At 51.0% G+C, this 22,684-nt stretch overlaps 1 protein-coding gene across 2 annotated transcripts in view; it reads left to right on the top strand.

Annotated features, from left to right (window-relative positions):
- Positions 1–424: 424 nt before the first annotated feature.
- Positions 425–22,684, top strand: part of CACNA1H (calcium voltage-gated channel subunit alpha1 H) — a 201,603-nt gene continuing 179,343 nt past the window's right edge. For both annotated transcript variants that reach the window (XM_040647566.2, XM_015294424.4), the window contains exons 1-2: positions 425–769; positions 1,033–1,313. In XM_040647566.2, the coding sequence (XP_040503500.1) occupies positions 1,048–1,313 (266 nt within the window). In that variant the 5' untranslated portion in view covers positions 425–769; positions 1,033–1,047. The remainder of the gene's footprint in view (positions 770–1,032; positions 1,314–22,684) is intronic.

Raw genomic sequence — 22,684 nt, 5'->3', positions numbered from 1 at the left:
CACAGCGCTGCGCTCAGAGGGGAGCACAGACTGGTTGGGGGCGGGGGGGCTGCATCCGCCCCTTTGGGGTGCGCGTTCACGGGGAGCCCGGCGGAGGCGGAACAAACCCTGTCCCCACACACACACAAAAGCGTTGTAAGGCCTTTGGGGGAGGGGTCCGCCTCCCCCTACTCGCGAGCGTGGCAGCCCGAGAGGCCGGGAGGGATCTTCCCGAAGCGCCGCGCATCGCCCGGAGCCCGAACAAAGGTACGGGGAACGCAGCGCGGCCGTCCGGGGGAGACATGCAGCCAATCCCCCCAACCCCCCTGGGCTGCCCCGGCTCCTCCCGGCCGCCCGCCCCCGCCCTGCCCCGCCGGGCTCCCAGCCCCCTCCGCCTCCGCTTCTCTCTCCTCCCCTCTTCTCTCCCTCCTCCCCCGGTAAATCCGAAGTTTCCTGTTAAGCACGGGCGAAGCTTTGCAAAGCGGTTGCGGAGCCGCCCGCTCGCTCCTTGGGATTACCGTCGGGAGAGACTCCGCTCGGCTCGGGAAGGGCCCCCGCCCCCGCCGCCACCTCTCCTCCTCCTCCTCCCCAGCCTTCCTCCATCCCTGAGGGCGGACGCTGCACGCCGAGCCCCGGCCCCCCCTCCCCCGCTGGATTTACGTTGTCGTTGGGGAGCTGTGTATGGAGGGGGGGGGTCGTCCGCCTCCCTTTGCCCCGATTGCAGCCTGGTCCCATGTGAACCGCACGGCACGGCTATGCTCCTGGGGACACCGAGCTCCGCCGAACTAAGGTAGGACCCCACCCCCTCCCCAGCAATATTCCATCCCTGAAAATCCGAAGGATGGGTGGGAGCGCCTCAGAGGAGGGTGATGGAGGGGTGGGGGACGGACACCCAGCTTCCCTTCCTGGGGGTGGGAGCGGCCGCGCCCGGAGGCGGCTCCTCGCCCCACACCGCCCGGCTTTGTTGCGGCCGAAGCGGCGGGGCCAGGTGGGAGCCGCGCCCCGGCGCTGGGAGGGGGCCGCAGCCCCTCACCCCCTGCCCTTGCCCCGCAGGTCCTGGCTGCTACCATGAGTGATGGCGAGAGCCGAGAGCCGCGCCCGGCCGGCGGCGAGGTGCGGGTGCCCATCACCGTGCCGCCCCGCCGCGCCGCCGAGCAGCCCCTGGACGATGCCGGCTCCGCTCCCAGCGGTTCTCCCAGCCGCGACCCGCCGCCCGACCTGGCCTCCGAGGAGGAGGAGCAGGTGCCTTACCCGGCGCTGGCACCCACCGCTTTCTTCTGCCTCAAGCAAACCACCCGCCCGCGCAGCTGGTGCCTCAGGCTGGTCTGTAACCCATATCCTTTCCCCGAGGGACACCTCAACCCACACCGTCCCCATCCTACCCTCGGGACCCTCTCCCGGTACCCGGAGTGCTCCACCAGCGTTCTGCATCCCGATGCCCAGGGATGCTTGGAGCCCCGGGGTCCCTGTGGTTCCCTCTCTGCACTGCCCTGGTTCCCATTCCCAGGAGAAGGATGTGGGTCTGCACCCCCTCGCTGCAAGAGTGGGACACGTGGCTGTGTGTCGTGTCCCCCCCCCCATGTGCAACCCACTGCCCTGGGGGGGGAACACGGTGAGCTGTGGTACGGGGCAGTGGGATGAGGTGCTCCGGTATCACAGGGATGGGGACAGCACCGAGCTGCCACCCGCAGAACGGGGAGAAGCCCTTCAACTTCGCTTCTCTCCCAGTCGGGGTGGGAGGGAGAGAAGTTTATAGGCGACCTCGTATTTATTTGAGCGCGGTGGGGAATTTCAGACAGGCGCTGACCCTTTTGCTGTTTACATAAGAGCTCGGAGTGCATGTGTGCTTTCTCGTGGCAGAAAAATGGAGCGGGTCGGAGTTTGGGGAGGGCGCACACATTGCTCCCGAAAACTCCCCTTTGCTTTTGTTCTTTTGCAACTTGCAGGCAGGGAAGGAGGAGGGAATGCAAAGCTCTGCATCTCCCCCCGTCTCCTGTGTCCTTTACCCAGTTTGTTAACGTTAAATAAGAAAGAGCAGTCTGTTCCTTTCAGTTGTGACATACGGGAAAATTGAATTTTACCCGAAATGCCTGTGTGAAAGCAGAGAGTTGTCAGTCTGTCTCAGTGATCTTCAGAAGTGAGCTTTTAGCTGCGCTCCGCACGTCAGCTCGGCAGCATTGACATTGTGCAGATAATTAATGCTTTTACCTCTACCCCGGTACCTGCCTGCAGCTCGCTGCCTGCATCCTGCCGCCGCTATTAAAAGCATTATTTATTAATACCGTTAGTATTGATCTCCCTTCAGTTAACCAAAGAAACCCGCGCGCATCTGAGATCACCGCTTTCCGCAGCAACACCGCCGGGTGAGCGGTGTCATTAGGAGGAATTGCACAACCCTCCCCAGGACGCTGCCTTCATCCGTTAGGAGGAGGAATCCTTGGAGGGAAAAGCCCACGGGGTTTTTTTATGGCCTTGAGCTTCCCCTTGTTTCGGCTGGGTTCACGTGAACTTGCGCAGAGAGATTCCTGCTTTATGGTTTTGCAAGAAGGGCCGCGTGTGTTGAAGGGAGAAGGAAACGAGCAGGAGCTCTGCGCAGCAATGCTTCGGCCCTATAGCCATTAAACGTGGAGGATGGTTCTGTAAGTAAAAAAGTGAAATATCCATTCCTTGAGGGGACTGCGTTCCTCGCGTATCCGAGGCAGAGCTGTTCCCACAAAGTAGGTTATCTCCTTTCAAAACTTTGGGGGCTGAAGGAGGGCGAAGCCTCCCCCCGGGCTTTGGCAGCAGCTTGTTCTGGAGCACTGCTCTGGGCTTAGCACTCCGAATGCACAGGTGCTGCCAAGTTAACCCACAGCTGATAGGAAGCAGAGCGGTGTCACCCCCGAGCCAGCAGCATTGTAGGGAAGCGGGTTCAGGTGCACTCGTGTGGGTGAGGCTGTGCTCTTACTGTTGGGCAGAACTTTGTGTCGCAGCGTCTCGCCAAGAAACTCACAGGAGAGCGAATTCCTTTGTAAAGCTGAACTCGTGTGACATCACATCGGATGGAAATTGTGACGGTTGGTTCATAGCGAGGCAGAAATCTAATAAAACCTCATAAGCCCCTTCTTCAGCCTTACTGCTATCGGAGCTGGCATGTTTTGGCTGGAGCAGAACAATGCTCGCAACCGCAGTCAAGCTCCTGGCTGGGATTTTCCCCCTTCTCTCTCCTCCTGCCTGCCACTAGTCCCAGGTGTTGCACTGAGAAAGCGTCAGCCCTTAAGTTTCTTGGTGAGAGTGCTTGCAGTGCTGCTGGGTGTGCTTTTGGAAGCTGTGCGGAGCAACACAGAGGTGTGCATCACACCGGGAAGCGGGGCCGGGTATGTGACTGTGTCGCGCATCTCAGGGATGGATGCCACTGCTGAGGGCTGGGGAACTTGGTGGGATGGGAGGAGGGCTGAGGCCACCCCATAAAGACTGAGGTCCCCCCCAGTGTTGTCCCAGGGGAAGAAAAGTAACTTGAGGCAGAGGCTGGAAGCACCAGGGGGTTTCTGGCCAGCCGTGCAGTTGTGGTGGCTCTTCTTACCTATGTAAAAGTACAGATCCATAAAGCATGATAATGAGCTTCAGGTTTGTGTTAAAATCTCCCTCTGTTGCAGATAGAAGAGGTGTAAGTGTGGAGTTCTTAATATCTGTGTTTGAGGTGCATGCTCCTCTGGGAAGCACTGAGCCTTTCTGTAAAGCAGGTTTCCTCCTTCAGTGCTGCTTTTTGTTGTCTTTGGCTCTCTTTGTGATTGGGGATGCTGGGGAAGTTTTCCCTCTGTGCCTGTAGTGTCCGTGTCCCCCCTCTCCCCGGCTCATGGGGCAATTCACAGTGTGGGGTTCATCATTTCTATGATGTTCTTGCTCCAAAACTTGCACGCTGCTATGCAGAAAGCCTTTATTTCCCCTGTGCTGCCGAGTTGTCTGTCTGCCCAGCAAGCCTCAAATCCTACGGGTGCCCCATCCTGCGTGATTGGGGTCTGCTACCATGTAGGTAGCTCTGTGGCATCTTCCTGGGGTTGGCACCGCAGGGCTGGGTGCAGGAGCATCCTAAAAGGAAACGGCGCCGCAGCACGAGGAGTGCTGCTGAGTGCACCTCCTGGCTTAGGGCGAGCCCTTGTCAATCCCACATCACTTGAACTGCGAAAGCAGCCCAGCCGCTTGGAATATTTGTCATCAGCAGAGATAGCGCAGACCTGTGCCCCAGAGCAGGTGGAATCCCACGCGGCTCAGCCAGAAGCATGGTTCCCTCTGCAGCTTAAGCAGGAGGGGGCTGCTGCCGGGCTTAGGAGCAGCTAAAAAAAGCCCCTGCCCGGTCCTTGGGGGGACAGGTGGGGCCGGGATCAGCTTACGGGGCCGGGAGCGTGCCGGGCTGGAGGCATGCAGCCACCCCAGGGCTGTGCATCGGGTGCTGGGTCAGCGGGCAGGAGGTGTGTGGCTGTGGGGTCAGTGACTGTGCTCCATTTGGAAGTGTTAAGAAAAACCTGGAAAAATCCCCCCCCCCCCCCCCCCCAAAAAAAAATAAACCCCACGTGTTTATGTATAACAAAAGCACCAAAGTTTGCCAACAACAGAAAGCAAAAGACGTGCGCGGAGCTGATTTTCACATACGGGAGTGATAAGCAGAGAGTTGTGACCATTAAAGTTTAATCACAGGAGCAGAACGCCGCGGCTCCGTGGTGCTGAGCGGCTGATTGTTGTCAAACTGTGTTTGTGCGTTGTGTCGTGCAGGCGTTGGGCTTTCATAAGCGATGACTGCAGCTCAGGAATCTCCTTCCCAGCTCAGGCTTATCTCCAAACCCTGCTCCAAGCAGGAATCTGTGTGTGTGTGTCTATATGATGGGTTGAAGCAAATACACGGCTTGGATGTAGCCCTTGTGACACAGGCAGTGGTCAAAGCCGAGTTCTTTGCTGTCAGGTGGTGGTGTATTGTGTTTCCTTCTGTTGTTACCGACATAATTTGCTCTTTTTTAAAAGATGTATAATTGGAAGCAAACTTACTTATTTCTCCAGTCCTGGATCTCCTACGTGGGTTTATTTATGGAGGGCTGTGGGTGGGACGTTGTGTACTTTGTGTGCACGTTGTGCGGCGCAGAGCAGGATTTGGGCGTTGAGACCCTGCGAGGTCCTTTCCTGGTTATTCCCAAGCTGTCAGCCCACAGCAGCCCCAAGTTATGTATGTATGGAGCTGATTTCTTTTTTTTTTTCCCCATCAACGTAACGTTTTGCTGTTGCTAACGTTGGGACCACGAAGTGCCGAGTCACACTGTGCCCGTCGCAGGGTGTCCCTGCTCCCCATGGGTGCTGGGTGCAGCAGAGCTGTGCTGGGAGGGCAGGGTGCAGCCAGCTCTGTGCATGCACTGCAGCCGGAGCAGCAGCAAGGAATGCTGCTTGGTGCCCCTTGGCACCTTCCTGCGTGCATGGCTGGGAAATGGGCTGCAATCCGTGCTGGGACCTGCTTTCCATCACAGCCCCAAGCGGCAGCGCGGCTTCGATAAGGCTGGAGGAACTTTGCTGCTTTGTTCGTGATTCATAAAAACATTCCATGATTCATAATAGGTTGAGTTCTGTGTGCCTTCGTCGGAAAAAAAACCTCCTGTGATTTATGCTCTCGAGTGGTTACAGAGCGTGGCGGTGCCAGCGGGGTTGCTGTGGGACTTGGCTCTGTTCTCCTATTTGGTAGAGCCTCTGCTTGCATCAAACCTGATTTTTTTCCTAATTATTATTATCTTTTCTGAAGCGCAGCTCTTTGCAGCCCTCGCTGGTCGCCCTGCCATCGCTTTGGGGCAAACCCAACATTCCCAACAACATCCTGCGTGTTATTCCCAACCACCCCTCAGTGCAGGTGTCTATAAATACACTTGGATGCTGAAAAAGATGTACTTTGTCCAAAATGATGTGTGTGCTCTGTGCTCAACGCTCCGGTTCACACTGCAGCTCTGTGCTATGGACAGGGCTGAGCTGTTTGCTGGGTGCTGCTGTTGATCCAGCTCTGAGCTGGGGCTTGCAGTTGGTTCGTTCCTTATTGCATGAGCAACATGCGCTGGTTCTGTTCTGCTGCGGGGTTGCAATTGGTGGCTCGAGGCTCTGTGCTGGAGCACATGGAGGTGTGGATGCAAGCAGCACCCATAGCTTTGGCAAACTGTCTTTGCTTGAGTTCTGCTCCATAACCAGCATGTATCAGATGTGAGGAGCTTTATCAGAAAGCCTTTGCTGCTAATCTGGCTTTATTCAGACCATACCCTGACAAGTGCAGCGGGAGGCTTTGAGCTAATCATCGTTTGTCATCTCAGAGTATAAATATTGCTGTTAAAATATTGAGGCGTGCCGTGGAGAAACCTGTTCCCAAGCAGCCATCCTTCTGGCCCCATCCGGAGCTGCTGTGCACCCGGAGCACCCACAGAGTGCAGGGAGAGGTGCAGGTGCTGCTCCTGATAGCATCCCCTGCTGAATGGCAAGCAATTAGGGATGGTGAGGGAGAGAACTTGTGCAAACTGTGACCTGTCTAAAAATACGCTGTATATCCACGTGTGTTTTTAGGTCCGCTCATTTTGGTGCTCTGTGGTGGCTCAATACATCTAATCAAGAGTTTAATCCCAGGCTTCCTGTTTAATGTCAACAGAAACCATCTCGGTTGGCACCCGAGGTCCGTGCCTCCCTCGCCCTGCACTGCACTCCTCAGCTCCTGCTTTTCGCTGTGAAATGCCCTTTGTTCCCATCTCCCAGCCGAGCTCAGGTGCATTGGTTCAGCTGTGGGAGTTCCCATCCCACGCAAAGTGGCTGATGTGCAGGTAGAGTCACGGAGCTCCTGGTGCTGGAGCACAGTGTTGGGGCAGCTGTGAGCTCCGGCAGGCATGTGGGGATGCTTGCTTGCTGCTTTCAGGATGGCTTTTGCAACAAGGGAGGTTGGAAAGCTAATTACAGAAACGCTTGCAAAGCAGATGGGGGTTTTCCGTGTTGTCTTGCAGTGAAGGTTGGCGTGTGGAACACCTGTGTGTGCTCAGGAGTGCGAAGAAGGGAGAGCAGATGGGGCTGGTGCTGGTGCCCAGGAATGGAAATGCGAAACTGTGGCTGATGGAATGAGGCTGAATCAGAATCAGGAGAGAAGAGAAAAAACAACAACAACAACAAAACACATCTGGGCAAAGTAGATCAGGAATATAAATGATGAAAATAAAATCAGGCTTTTGACCATATAAACATGATGCTCCGTAAGCTGTTTGCCCCCTGCCCCTGCTGTGCTGCAGCCGCACTGCCGCCGTTCCTCGCTCCTCACGCTGCCATCAGCAGAGCCACATCCACCTACCTCAGGTTGAATAGTGGAGTGATTTCTTCTCCAGCAGAGCAGTCGGGCGCTGGCACTGCTGCCCAGGGGGTGGTGGGGTCACCATCCCTGGAGGTGTTAAGAACTCTGAGATGTGGCGCTGAGGGATGTGGTCAGTGGGCATGGTGGGGTGAGCTGGGGTTGGGCATCTCAAAGGGCCCTTCCAACTGCAGTGATTCTATAATTCGTCGCTGTCCCTATTGCATTTATGCTTTAGTTACAGGCTATGCATGCAGTGACTCAGAGTACAAATTTGTCCCAATGTTGTCCTAAGCCAGGTATGCCCGAGCAGCTTTGATTACAGATGCACTTAGAAAACAACTGCTCACCCATTTCCTCCTCATTCCTTAACCCCCTTAGTCCTCCTACAAGAGCCGGATGGTTCAGAAGGTAACTCTGTACATCCGCACACAACTTGCTGTGCCCATACTTCACTGCAGGCAGTCATTATGATTCTTTCAGTGTGTTTGTGTGTGCTTTCCCTTTTCTATTAATTTTTTTTGAACTTATTCCACGTTGGATATTTCCTACTGAGAGACGCTGACTTGCTGCAGTAGATATTAAAAAACATTTCTTGTAAACTGTAGCTGTTTCACAGGCCCTACTTCTTATTTTCAGGCCGTAATTTATAATGCCTCAGAGCAATTCATTTGCTTTTTGAGGCACTTAGAAGCTGCATCCCAGACTGTGCTTTGGTTGCCTTCCGAGTTCTCACCTCTCAGATTTGGGAGGAACCAATGAATGCAATTTCAGTTTGCAGTTTCTTTACTAGTTTGCCTTATGCACGCAGACCACGTGTCTTTTTCCCAGCATGTCTCCATGTCAGATCCACCATTCCCTGAAACAGGAGGCAATGGCTTTGCCCTGTCTCTGGAGATGTTCAAGGTCATGGATGGGCCAGGCTCAGCCAGCCTATGGCAGAGGGGGTGGAACTGGGTGATCTTTGAGGTCTGCTCCATCATAAACCATGCTACCCAGTTGAACTCTGCTGATTAATGGGAGCAGAAGTCCGGAGCTCAGAGTCAGTGCTATTTCTTCATGTTGCGGAGGAGCTTTAGGCAGTTTGGGGCTACTCTGCCTCTAGATCTCTTCCTAATTACCATCTAGCTGTCTCTAAGATGTTCTACTATATTTTGGTGTGTTTTCTTAACTAGAAAAGTAGGTTTAGGTTTATAATGGAGCTTAAGCTCTGAGCAGCACCTTCCCAGAGCCGCTCAGGTTGCAGCCAGCCCCTGTTTATCTTTTCCTTGGCTTTTGTCACCCACATTTCGAGTTTGGGGCCAGCAGCATCCACCCACCTTACTGGGAAGCAGAAGATGAGATTTATCCGATGGGCTCTGCCTAAATGACATGTTTGGAGTAACTCCATTAGAGCAACCAGGATCGCATTAGTTTACAGTGAATGAACTCTGAATCATGTTTCTGTGTTGGTTGGTTGTTTTAAATTGCTTCTGCAGACAAGGAGCGCCGTGAGTGCCCGCTGACAGAGCTGCGATTAGTTTTCCCTGGATTATGCTCAGAGCTCATGATCTTGTGCCCATGTAAATGAGGAGGAGATGCAATACAGCCCCAGCCTCATATCTGCATGCCATAAACACATGGTGGGCTGCATTCTTACCCCACCTTCCTCCCTGAATTCGACCCTCCTGGGCCCCCAAACCATACCGCAGCAACCTCTGCCATTAACATTAAAGCTCATGCAAGAAATATGTTACCTCTATTTGCACAGATGTTTTAAGAGAACTTGAGCTCAGCTTCTGCCCTTAATTCTTAAGGTAGCATCTGGCGTTCGTGTCCAATCCGTTAATCCCACTGGTGAAGCAGCGCTGTGATTTTAAATGAGATATACCTTTAAGTGAATGTTTAGCTTTCGGGGTGGTGGGAAAGTTATGATGCGATCTCCCCTAATAGTTAATCCTAAGATTTCAGAAAGCTCAAAATCACTGGGATGCGTGCTGTATCTTCGAACCAGCGATTGGGAGCCTCTGGGCTGCATAGGGGGGGAACTGGGAGAGAACTGGGGCTGGAGGCCATGGGGTGGTCAATCAGAGCTGGGTGGGCGTCAGAGCTCTGATGGGATGCAGCCGTAAGAAACCGTTTTCCTCTTTCTTCCCCGTAATAAAAATCTGTGCTGAGCCCTGTACCAGGCGGACTGGTTTTGGCAATGGATTAAATGCACGGACTCAGGATCTAATGATGCTGGTTTCAGTTGACAGATGGAAATGGTGCACTTTCGCAATGCTACCAGTATCTTGCCATTTCTGCTCAGCAGCCAGGCCCCTGGAAGCCATCTGGAGAAATAAGGCAACTCTGTGTGCACATCTCTGTGCCACTCCTTCTCCTGTGCGGTTCCTTCAGGCGGTGAGTTCAGGCTGGGCACTGCTCCACGCCTCCTGCTCCCATCCTTGTCCTGCAAGGCAGGAGAAGGGCTTGCCAGATTTTCTAAGATTCCACAAACCTTGCTGCGAAAAGTCAGCCAGAAAGGATGGGATGTGATGGTTGGGACATCTGTTGCGTTCCAGAAGGCTGGAGAGTAACACGAGCTGTGGGTGTTACAAACAGGGATGCCTTGGGACTGGGTGTCCCCTGGGGCCATTGGCATACCCAACTCTTTGGTTCCCCCCCAGTGCCCATGTTTGTTGTGGTTTACTGTTGTTCTGATGCAAGGGCTTAAGCCCTCTGAGATTTGTGTTGGAAATGCAGCAATTTGCGCAGAGCTCCTGTCTCAGAGGAGCTGCAACACAGGTTTCTCCTTGACATGGCTTAGGAGAGGAAGCAGCAAGTGACACCTCCCCTGTTGGTGATTACAGATGCGGGGAAGGATGAAGAGCTTGGGCTCAGTTTCCAGGCACAGATGATGGAAAAGCAGAGGGACAGATGAAAGCAATGTGTATGTGTGCATATCCATGTGATACATACATAATACTTATCTGTGTGTACCTATGCTTTTGTTCCTGGTGGAATAGACTTGGCACTACTTTTTTTTATTTGTTGCAAAGGAATGGAAGCCCTTCATGTGCAGCTTGATAGCAATCAAGCTTTTTCCTTGGTTGTGTTTGTCCATGAGGATGTATTCAGATGGATTTGGAGGTGTTAATGGAAATCCTGGACTGAAATAACGAATCTACGAGAGCTTTGCCATTGACTTTGGGTCCCTACCAGAGAAGAAGTACGGGGAAGGTTCAGCAGGGGACAGTGGGTTGGGTTTGGAAAAGAAAACAAGACTTTATTCTTGTTTTTTGGCCCCATGTTCTGGATAGGTAACTCCAATGCCAGCAAGGCGGATGGATCCAGGAGCAGGATTTAGCCCTAAACACACTGTATCCCCAGCCTCTTATTACCAAGCCCTTTTGTAAGTGTGTTTGTGCGGAACCTGTAATGGTATAATGTACACTGTAATTTTGTTGTTAAATCTGAGCCACTTTGGCATGGTGGGGACTAGACGGCTTATAGCGATCGGCACATTAGGGCTTATTGAATTTCATAGCCTGGGGGACTGAACCGCACAGAGCAACTCTTGTAGGGGAAAAAAAATAATACCCCATGTATTTCTCCTGCATTTCTTTTCCGGATTGATTTTTTTTTTTTCTCTTCTCATTTTACGGACTCGGACTTCTGGGCGCAGAGGGTTGGGAGAGATGCCAATGGTGGGAAACAAACCCTGGGATGTTGGTGTCCTATGAAATAGGCTCTCAGGGAAGAGGGTTTGGATTCATTCCCAAAGGCACTGGGAAACGCCACATCTATAAGTCTGCTGGGGTTTCCTTCACCTCCCTTCCCAGTACACGCTTTGGTTTCATCTCTCTCAATACTGGCAATGAAAGAGTAGCCAGAATGGCTTTCTGGTTCTGATATGGTTGCAGAATTTTCCTTTTATTGTTGATCTCAAATGTTGTTTCTGCAATTCCAGGCATACACCTGTGCCGTAACCACCTGCCATGCTCACAGCCTGCTTAGACTGGGAGAAACTTGGTCGTTGAGGGCCAGGGTTGCAGTAAAGGACAGGGTTTCATTGCTGGGGACTCAGCTAGATGCTCGTCTCGCATGCTGTGGATTAGCTCCATTTTTCTGATCCTGTCTCAGTGTTTATCGCGCGTATGAGATGGCTCCATCCCCAACCCGCAGCTCCACACACACCCATTAAGATGAGCTAAAATCTTACTGTATTGCTGGGGCAGGGTTTGACTGGAAAAAATCAATGCTTGGCCATAGCCAAATGGAGGGTCGTCTTAAGGCTGTATTCCGTCTGTTTTTACATTAAAAAAAAAAAAAATTAAACATGTCTCTTATTGAAATTTCCCAGGCCCTGCTGAGTCATGGCTGTTTTCTTGGAAGCCTGTTGAGTTTTTGACAGGCACCTACCAGGCTTTCCTGTGTATGTTTGTCAGGGGATGGAGCTCACTGAGCTGCTTCTCGTGTGCACAGGCAATCAATTATGGAGCCCATTTGCTGTTGTGTTATTAACGTTTACGGGGCAGCACTTACGTGGTATGAGTAGATCATGGGCTTGGAGAGCTTCAGGGAAGAAAGGTCATCATCTTGCAGAAAGAAAGAAAGAAAGGAACCAAAGCCGAGAAGCAAGGAGGTGACATGTAAGGGGCCATGCAGCTGAGGTGTGAGACACAGGTTGATAGTCAAGGCTGAGGCTGGGGCTGTAATTCCTCCTGTAAAGCATCACCGAAATAGTTCATATCCCTGTGAGCAGCACAGAACTTCTTCTAAGAAATGGGTACTAGGGGTGAGTATCAATTTATGAAGTAGTGCACTGCATATGGTCAGTGCTCTCCAAATGCTCCAGAACTTCAATTGCCCCAGTGTTGGCCTGAGGAGGACAGGCAGAGCTTGGGGATGATGGAAAGGAATAATTTAAGCTAAATCATAGAAACCTTTGGGCGTTACGTGGTCATCAGGAATCTTGTCTTGCTGTGAGCTTTTCTGATATTTTCCTGTTGCTGTTTATCAGAGACCAGTCGGCTCCATGTACAGGGAGCTTCCACCACGGAGAGATAGTCCTCTATTGCACTTGTGCATTCCTACCATCCCATTGCAACCTAGCACAACTGCTCATTTTAGTAAGGGCTGTAGAGTTTGCCCTTAAGCAAGACAAGAGGCATCAGTTAGGCAAAATCAATCCCCTGCCTGCTTCATATCACTTTGTCCTGATAAGCTGTCACTGGCTCTAAACACTGCATTTGAAAGCACATCTCTGCTCTCCAGGATGGGTCAATGTCAACAGCAGTATCAGCTGAAGGATGGATTTAAGCCTCCAGCTCGTCACAAGAAAGGGGAGCGACGTCTGAGGCATCACTTCTTGGCAGCCTCTGATCTTCCACAGGTTGGAGAGAAATTTGGTAGGCTAAAATATCTCTGAGCCATCCCTGCAGTTTAATGGCACTAATAGGGACTGTGACGACGAGGAGCTGAAAGTGCATGAAGGGGACTCCGTGTCCCCCCATGGCCGTACTTGGGGACACACTGAAGCAAACAGGTCCTTGGCTGTCATGTCGAGGGGTCACATAAGGACCGAGTTCAGCTGACCTTAACCCTGCGTTTCCTGGCTCTGCCTGATGTAAGCCAGACCTATTGCCTTGTTTGCACACTGGCTTTGCGGCGGGGGTGATGGATTGCAGTGTGAGCTTTACCACCCTTCATCGCTGCTTCCTGTGCTCTTTTGGCCCGTTATGTTCAGTTCAGTCAGAGTTTATTATAAATAACTTCAGATAGATGAAATATCCCGGGCTTGCTTTTTTTTTCTCTTTTTTCTTGGCAGTTGCAGAGCATGAATCGGCTTTGAGGCAATTGAGGTATTTTAACGTAGCATTTACAGCCCCTATCTATACAAAATGTGACTTGTGTTTATAGAAGTGTGCCTTTAACAGTCTCTTATCAAAACATATGGGACTCTACGGTTGGATGCTGGGGTTCCTCTAAAGCATTCCCCAGACAACACAGTTCCACATTACATTGTCTTGTGATGTCTGGAGACTTAACTGAGTCTGTTGTTCTGCAAATACAGTTGTGTGTCTTTCTGTCTGGCCCACGATGCTCGCCTCTCCTGCTCTGAGCTCCCTTATCGCCGAGTTCCCCCCTCGCCCCTTTGTGTCCTTGGCAGGCGAGGCAATGTCACAACACAGAAAAGCACATCGTGCAAAATAGGATAAGGTATCAGCAAAATGGAGCGACAGGCTGACATCACGCTATGTCTGGGAGCAGGCGGTGGTGAATAAGTCTTGAGAAGTGACGTTTGCATTTTTCCCTGCTGCAGATCTCACAGAGGTCTTGTTCCAGGTTGACTGCTCCCTATTTACATGGTCAGAGGCTGGGGTCAGGATGGGCTCTGGGTCACCAGACTGTAAAACAGGGAGACCTATCCTCCTTCAAAGACCACGGAATGTGTTTGGCCCTATGAGTATGTCCTCATCCAGTCCCACATTGGATGCTCTCCAGGTTTTATGCAGCATCAGAGGGCTCTTGATGCAGTCTGTTACCACCCGTTGTTTCACAGCAAGAGGACTGGATGTCCACGAGGTGCCCTCTGCATTGTAACGCCCAGACCAGCATCCTTAAAGAGTTGCACTGTTGTGTTGCATTTAATAGGGCTGCCAAGAAGAACAAGATCTATTGGGCTCTCATCCCGCAGTGTTGTTTTCTTTGGTACATTGTGACACATCGCCCTTGGTGGAGAGCTGGAGAGCCTTCCAAAAGCTTCACTTTCTCATTCAGAGCCTGTCCAAGCTTCTATCCCGAGCTGCTGTAGTCTGTAAATTGGAAAGAAAGTTTGAGCGAAAATTGGCCTTCCTGTGGAAGCTCTTGTCCTCTCCAGCCCATAAATTTTAATGGGAATTGGGCATACTGAATCCCTAGGTGGCTATGCAAATCTCAGCCTCTTCTGAACCGAATCACAAGTACTCAAGCCTAAAGTTCTTTCTTATCCTGGTGTCGGGGTTGAACCTTGGTGCTTGAGTTTGTATCTCATGGCAATTTGTGAGAACTGATCAATTTATCTCAAGACATTGTTTGCAGAGGCTCTGGTGAGTTGAGGAGGATAATGCTTTGTGTCTGAGCAGCATTGTCTAAATTAAGTAATGAAGTCGTCTGACTGTGGGCAGTCTGGTTTGCCGTTCTGATGGGTGCAGATGCTTTGATTTATGCAAGGTGAGACTGGTAGGCCAGGCCTTGCTGCAACTGCCAGGTGGGAGGGAGCCTTTAGAAGGGCTGAGAGCGGGTGACCCTATTGAGCTGCCCCTTCTGGACCCACATTGCAACAGCTGGCAGCCTGTGGGTCTGATGGCTCCATGCAGCCCCTTTGGGTTTTGGTCATCCTATAGCAGTGAAGCAGGGAGACGCTGGCTTGTTTTTGGCATTTCAGAAATAGAGAACCACAGCTTGTGTGCTTTCTCCATGTCCCAGCATCTCCTGGAGCCTGCTTTGCTCTTGGATCTCCCTCCAGCACTGGGCCTGGGTAACCTCTCCCTGATCTTGATGCTGCCCGGTGTCCTTTGGCTGCAGGAACACCCCAGCTGTCGTGTGGTTGTCTATGGGGGCTGGTGAGCCCCTGCTCTTTGAGTCTCATCCAGCGGGGAGGTGACTTCACACTTATGTCCCCTGCCTGCACGGTGACAGCTTCATGGGAGCCATCTGTCCACTAGATGTCAAACCTCCGCTGCAGAAGGGGTGCTCCAGCACGCAGGGAGGTTTCAAACACCGATGACGTGTAGGGAGCAAATTGGGATTCAAAGTCTGACATGGGCGGACGTCCACCGATGACCTCACTGCCCATCTGGGAAGCATGCAGGGTTTCAGCTGGCTTTCCCTGCTGACACATTTCAGGTTAAAACAGAGTGGGAAAGAACTGCTTTTTTTTTTCTTTTTTTCTTTTTTTTTCTTGGAAGCGTATGAATTATTTCAAGTGAAGTATTTCAAGGCTTCAGTTCTCCTGCAGATGAGGGCTTCAGACTGAAGGGGCTTCCAGATTGAGAAGTAAGCCTACAAGGACCCGCTTCTGACCTTATCTTTCTTTTATACCCTTGTTTGTTTGTTTGTTTTTAATGGGAAACACCTGCTGTAACACGAATAGCTGTTGATCATCATGAGCACAACATGGAGCAGAATGTGTCCCTTGGGCTGTTGCTGGACATGGATGGGGCTGGAGTGCAGTCAGAACCTCTGCTCTCATGCAGACTGGATGTCTCTGGTGCTGTTGCTTGCTCCAATTTTACTTATTATCAGCTTACGACAGGAATTTGGTGTTTCTTTAGTCTTGGATCTTATCATTTCACTTTCATTTGGATTTTATATTCTTTTTTCTCTGCTTCTTTGCTCCTGCCTGCTGCCAAAGACAGGACATAGACAAATTTCTGGTGGTGCAGGCATGGATGGAGGTCGGAGCATTGCGTGTATTCCCCAGTGTGTGCCTGTCCCCTGAAGGCTTGGCTGGGCCCCGTGTTTGGATGCCCCAAAGGAAAGAAGGGAGAGTGCTTCTGCAAAACAGCAGGCAGCCCCAAGTGTGCCATGACCCCATCACACCAAAAGCCAAACACATCTAACCCTTGGCACGTGCTGCTCAACTTGCCTCACCATTCCCATCAATCGTGGTCTCCTTTTGTCTTAATGAAGCAAAACATATCTATGCTTGTGTGTTCCTCAGCGAAAAGCACATGCAAGATTCCTGTTTGGGATTATTTTTAGTCTCTGAAATTATTCATGAGGCTGCTTTTCCTGATTTATGACAGCACCCAGCACATCGTCATGTAAATGACTTTTAAATGGAATGTTTCAGCAGTTTTATAAGAATTCCTCATGTGAGGGGAAAATAAACAGTTTGTCATTTACCAGACTGTATTTGATTATTAGATTTGTTACTATAAACATCAGGCTACGCTTCCTTAAGCTGAAGCTGCCGGAGACGTATGACTTCAGAGAGCCATACTGTTAAATAAAAGCAAACCTGATGTGAGAAATCAGCACGGGACTGATCAGCCCCATTCCCCACCAGCCAGATACACAAGTCTTGGCCAAAAATGAATATCTGACGTTGGGATTAACGAGACTTTAGATTTTTATGTCTCATTTGAAGAGCTGTGAAAGGCGGTGGACATGGGTTGGGTGTCCTGAGTATGTGGTGGAGCTCCAGGCTGTGCTGTAAGGTCAGGATACTTGTGTGATGTTTGAAGAGGTTAATGCAAAGGGGTGAGTGTGGCAAGAAAAGTGCAGTAGGGTAAAACCTCACCATTCTGTGAAGGGATGGGATGGGCGGAGCATTTTATAGGCAGGCAGCAGCATGGAGGGACCTTCTTGTGTGTGGAAATGCAACCATGCAAATTCGTCAGTGTGTTGCTAAAGGGATGTAAAATGCCTCTCAGGCCCACAGGGATTGGGTTAGAGAGGAAAACCTTAACCCAATAACTGCATGGCAGGTTAGGAGCTTCGTGCAGTACTCATCTTCTTCCCTCAAGCTAAAACGCACCCTGCATGGAAAAGAGTTTTGTGTAAAACTGTGATTTGGAGGAAAATGGGGGCTTTAAGGACTGCAAAGAGCATTTGGGAAGCGACAGGGCCTAGTTACGGGGCTGGTTGTGTTGTAGGTGACAGCGTGCACAGGGATGCCCAGTGCCTTTGGGCACTGTGCCTGCAGTCAATGACTTTGTGCTTTGCCGCAGCACCAGGTCTGCATACCCTGTCCCCATGCACGTGTGATGTTGGCATCTCCAGTGCACTTGAAAATGACTCAAGCACCAGGACAGATACAAACTGGTGACACATCCCTGTCACTAGGCTCCAGGCAGCTCCATGAGCCCATCCCCGCTGCGACACACGGGGAGCCAGGAAATGTGGGGGATGCGAGTTACAGACAGAAATGAGCAGGGAGCAAAATCAACCATGAAATTGGTAATTTTAGGAGCTCCACGAGGGAAGAAAATGCTTGTTGTTAGACACCATGTAATTGCATTGCAGTGCCCTTGGTTACAGCAGCCAGACAGCGTCAGTTTGCTTAGGAGTCCTCACGCCTCCTGACACCTGTCTGCAACAAACTTGGGAAGTCAAGGCTGGAGGGAAAAGATGTCATCATGACATGGTCCAAGCTGTGCACTTGGATGTTTGGGTCCCCACTGGGTATGGCTCATGCTTGCAAAGGCTGTCCCTGACCTGGCTGAATTACTTTGGGCTACATGGAGGAGGAGATGCGCCTACATCTTACAGCATGACCCCATGGCGTGAGCAGCTCTCACCCAGCCCCTGCTCCTCCTCTCTTGCACGTTGGTGCAGGATTCCCTCAACTGAGGTGTGTGGTTTCAGGTGCTCCTGGGGCTGGTTTGTGGTTGGTCACGGTCACTGTTTTGTAGTTTGGTCTTCGGAGGTTGATCCGCAGGGTGAACCAAACATAAACCATAGTGTTAGGGGTTAAAACTTGTTGCATGGTTAAAACCTGAGACAGGAGGAGTAGATAAAGGTTGGATTTTAGGAAACATTGATTCTGTGTCAGAATGGTGGTGCATCAGTACAGGCTGCCTGGGGAAATGGTGGAGTCATCGTCCCTGGAGGTGTTCAAGAGCTGTGGAGATTTGGCACTGAGGGACGTGGTCGGTGGTGATGGGTTGGAGTTGGACATGGTGATCTGAGAGGTCTTTTCCAACCTTACTGACTCTGTGGTTCTCTGTGTTAAAGGGGTGAATGGTCGGAGAGGTCGTGGTGGTGCACAAGTGGGCAATGTTTGTAGGGAGAGGTTTTGGGCATGAGTCCCCTCTCCATTGCAGCAGGGTTGGCTGTGATCATTAATATCCCCTCAGCAATGCTAAGGTTGGCAAGGGTGAGAGCCAGGGAGGGCATGGGGAGCTCGTGCTTCATCCGTCACGGGAATTTAACTGGAATTAGCATCCAAGCCGAGTGCTGTGGTGTCAGCTATAAATCCTGCCAGGAATATGGTGTATGTCTGGGTGAGCTGTCACGGGGCCGGGCCCCTTGCGGGGGATGATGAGCTGCAGGACAGCCCTGGCAGGAGCTCCCTGCCCTGAAACCACGTGTGTTGCTGAGTTTTGGCAGTTCCCAAGTCTGCAGCCCAAGCACCTGCAGCTAGGGGCCATGGAAAGCAGCAGGAATGGGGACCTGGTGCCACCACAGGGCTTCTGATGGGATTTTTTTTCCTTCACTTATGGTTATTTCTATCAGTGCTGAGCTCAGAGGCTGTCCTTTGCTGACACTGGGCCTGGTGCCAACCCGTATGTGAGTTTGGGTCACTTGCAGGCTACCTACTCTCTGGCACCCTTCTGCTCAGGGGATACAGGTTGTGATTTTTACATGCAAGCTTGTTTTGCTGACTCTTTTTATTTATCCCTGAAAAAGGAATGCTACCTGGGTTGTAAAAACAAATCTCTGCCCTTTGCTTCCCAACCAGCACGAGGCCATTGATGGGAGGGAGGCAGGCATGGGTGGTGACTGCCAGTGGGATGGATGAGCTCCATCCCCAGTACTCCATGTGCCAGGCAGCCACCAACCCAGCTCCAGGGAGCTTTCCTGCCATGGCACATGCTCTCTGGATGGGTTTTGTTGTCTTCAGCCTTTCAAGCTGATCTCATGGTGGTAGGGCAGTGCCAGGAGGGAGCTGCTTGCTGCTGTGGGGGTCCCAGCGCTGCCCTCGCCCTGCCCTCCTCCTGTGCCCATCACTGCTCTTCTCACCACAGGGAATTGTTTCATTATTCTTTCTGCCTGCTGAAAAGGCCTTTACCTCCCCTTGCTCCTCAAGTGAGTCTTTTCACGAACGCTACTTTTTCTTTTTTTCCTCATTTTTTTCGACAAAACTGATTTTTCACCTTTTGCTGAGGGAAATGTCATGCCATTTTTTTTTTACAAAAAAAAAAAAAGGATTTTCTTCCTGCTTTTACCAATAAAACCACACATCCCTGCATCTTCACCCTTTCAAAAACTTGGTGTAGAGCTGTGCTGAAACTGATTCCAGGTTTAGCACTCCAGGTTGGGTCTGTGGGGCAAGGACATAGGCCACCCAGTTTGGTTCTATGCAGAGCCACCGTCCATAGCAGCCCATCACAAGGGCTTACTCTATATGTGTTTAAGACATTAGCATTATAGTCCCAGTAATGGTCTCTTTAGGCTTAGCTCAGTTCATTGTGATTGTGGCTTCAGGACTATGAGAGGGACGGACTCTGAGCGCTGATGGAGCTGTGGGTGTCCCTGCTCACTGCAGGGAGTTGGACCAGATGGCTTTTAGAGGTCCCTTCCTACTCAAACCATCCTATGGTTCCTTGGCTGTGAGAAAAAGCTCTGTATTGACTCTAAAACAAAAAAAACCCATCACTTTGAGAAATGGAACCTATGTAAAGCCTAATGACCATCTATTATTTCCCTTTCCTTTACTGTTTTCAAAACTTGTAATGCACAGAGGATCACTTATGGTATGCAGCTGTGCCGTACATAATATGCAACGCACGATCGTATTCAAAAACCCAATAAAACTGGTAATTAGCCCCTGAAACAAATTAGAAGAGAAGATACAATTTTATTTTGCATAGTGCCTTTTCTGCAAACTATGTGTCTCAAAACACGTTGGAGAGTTAAGTAATGCAGAGCTTAAATAATAAGAGCACTGGGAGAGCAAATTAATAGCAAAGGGATGTATATTGCTGCAAAGTGTGGGAAATTGGGGTTGGGAGGTGTGTGTGCAGGTGCTACATGGAGCTCAGTGTGATGAGGAGGGGATCTGTCCGTCTGCATGGGGCAGGCAGCCGAGCTGAGCAGCCAGGCGGGTGAGGGATGTGCAGCAGGCTGTAAAATTAAGGAGGGCAATTTGGAGGCAATTTGTTCATCTTTCCCTTCCGTGGCTGAGGACAAGCAGTTATTGCACCGCGGCGTTTCCCTCCACTCCCTCTCTGCCTCATTGACTCAGCTGCTCGCTTTAAATCTCAGCTGAAAGCATCACTTTTTCTCCTTCCTTATAACTCTTACTTTGCCTCTCTGTGCTGTTATTTTTATTGCTAACTTTGTAGCTGTATTTAGTGCTGGGTAGTGCTGTGGGGTGTGAAATACAGTAGTGTGGGCACTACTGTGGGCTGAGCCTTCTCACCTTCTCCTCCATAGAGTCATTATGGTTGGAAAAGACCTTTAGGATCCCAAAATCCAACTCCAACCCATCCCCACCGTGTCCCTCAGTGCCACATCTCCAGGGCTCTTGAACAGCTCCAGGAGCACCTCCATCCTTGAGATGGAGCAGATCCTCCTGCATGAGCTGAATGCTCTGGAGAAACCTAAAGAATTTGAGGGAAAAAGTGTGTAGGGTTTCCATAGGGGGGTGATGGACCTGATTAGGGTCCTGCTGAGTAGCTTTAGCTTTAGGGCATTTTGTCTTGCCTTGGTAGAATGGAACTCATATTTGGACTTTTGCGCACATGGAACCATGATACAGGGCTGGATATAGGCACATCTCTGCATGGCTGTGATGACATGGGGCTGAGCCAAGGCAGCGCAATGGGAGCAGCATCCCATTGCCCTGGCCTAGTGAGGAACAGTAATCAAATCCAGGGGAGCAGCCAGTGCCTTGAGGTCAGCAGGGAAGCCCAGTCCAGACCCAATCATGCTGTCAGCATCTTGCATTTCCCTTTTGGTGAAGGTGCTTCCAGCAGCAGCATGGCGTGCCATTGGTTTTCCTTGGCTGTCTTGTGGTTTGCATGGCGGACGTTGGCCAACCTCTGGGACCTGCACTCCATCTCCCAGCCCTGGTGAGCTGTGCAGTCCAATTGTTGATTTAAAAACAAACAAACAAATCCCTACTGTTACATCTACAGTTTCTCAGCTTGCATTTTTTTCAGCACATTGATCCAAACGTTTGTTTGCTTTATGAAAGCCAAGTTGTTTCAGTGAGTGGGAGCACTGATGCAGCTGTAGTGGTGTAAAGGATGAAAGAAAGACGAGGCCAGAGAAACACTTTCTTTAGGCCAAATAATTTATCAACAGGGGAAGGACACCAATAAGCTTTGGGGCTCAGAATCGTGGCTTGAGCAAAATGTGCAACTTTTGACACTTCTGAGGATTTTTGATGATTTTTTTTGTGTCCTGGTGCATTTTTGCTCCTGCATACAAATTCCCCGGGCAGATCCTAGAATGGAGAATGTCTGCACCTGAATTTGTTGGGTTTTGCAGCAGAAGAGAAGCTGTGCTTGCAGCAAGTTCACGCGGTGCTGTTCCCTTTGCTGGGCCACATTCAGCCACTGAAAATCCACGGTGACTGTGATCAGCAGAAAGGTGGAGGGAGGAGCAGTACTTTACACAGATAAGCAGTTTTCACTATGGGGTTTGCACCTGCCTTGGGCTGAGCCGTGCCATGCTGCCGCAGGGAGGACACGCGGTGACCTTGCAGGATGGGTTTGTGCCAGCTTCACAAGCTGGGAGGGAATCGCTTGGTGTCTATTTGGGATTGTGCAGGGCTGTGGAGCACCTTGTTGGCCACAGGAGCTGTTTGCCCAGAGAGGCTGTGGATGCCCCATGTCTGGAGACATTCAAGGCCAGGCTGGATTGGCCCTGGGCAGCCTGATCTGGTGGGTGGCAGCTCTGCCCATGGCAGGGGTTGGAACTGGGTGACCTTTGAGGTTCCCTCCAACGCAAGCCATTCTGTGATCCTATGACTTACAGTCAGTCATTCAGGGCTACTGAAAGCTGGGCCTTGAGCTCAATGCCCCAGGGGCTCAGGCTGGGGAGCTTTAGGCTCATGGTGCCATTATTTCAGTTACCATAGAAATGTGAAGTCGAGCTGCTCATAACCCACTTCTGTCTGATCTCTGGTTTGGGTTTGCTCCCTTGTGCAGCCAGCTGCTGGACTGAGCTCTTGGCACACATTCATGGCTCTGCTTAAAGTTAGAGGGAAGTGAGAATATTTGGGTTTCTTCACATCTAAAGCAATCCTACGGGCAGTGCAGTTTGGTGGACCGTCCTTCCCTGCAGTGCACAGGAGGCATCAGCTCCTCCCTCCCTGCATTCTACCTCCTGTTGTTTTGGTGCTCTGAAAACTTCCCTGCACAGATCCTTAATGAAGTGAGATGTGTGAGCGCTCAGAGGGGACGTGGCTCTCCTTATGGTTTTGGGCCATTTATAAGCTGAAAGAGGCCTGCAGCGTTCTGTGTGCTGAAAGATGAAACCATCTCCTGGAGCCACACTGGAGAGATCCGGTGATTTTTTTTTTTTTTTCCTTTAATTTATTTTCTTTCATTTTTTGAGGGAACCCGGAGCAGTCTGCACAGCGCTTTTAACTCTTGTTTTAGTCTGATGGGATTTCTTCATCTCATTATGCAGCAGATAAAATGCTGTCCTTGAGGAAAGGAATCACTGCTCTGTACAAAGGCTTAAGATACCGAGCTTTTT

Source organism: Gallus gallus, chromosome 14 (genome assembly GCF_016699485.2).
Source record: "Gallus gallus isolate bGalGal1 chromosome 14, bGalGal1.mat.broiler.GRCg7b, whole genome shotgun sequence".
Taxonomy (NCBI): domain Eukaryota; kingdom Metazoa; phylum Chordata; class Aves; order Galliformes; family Phasianidae; genus Gallus; species Gallus gallus.
Note: the sequence above shows the minus strand (reverse complement) of the source record. Positions and strands in the feature narration are given on the sequence as shown.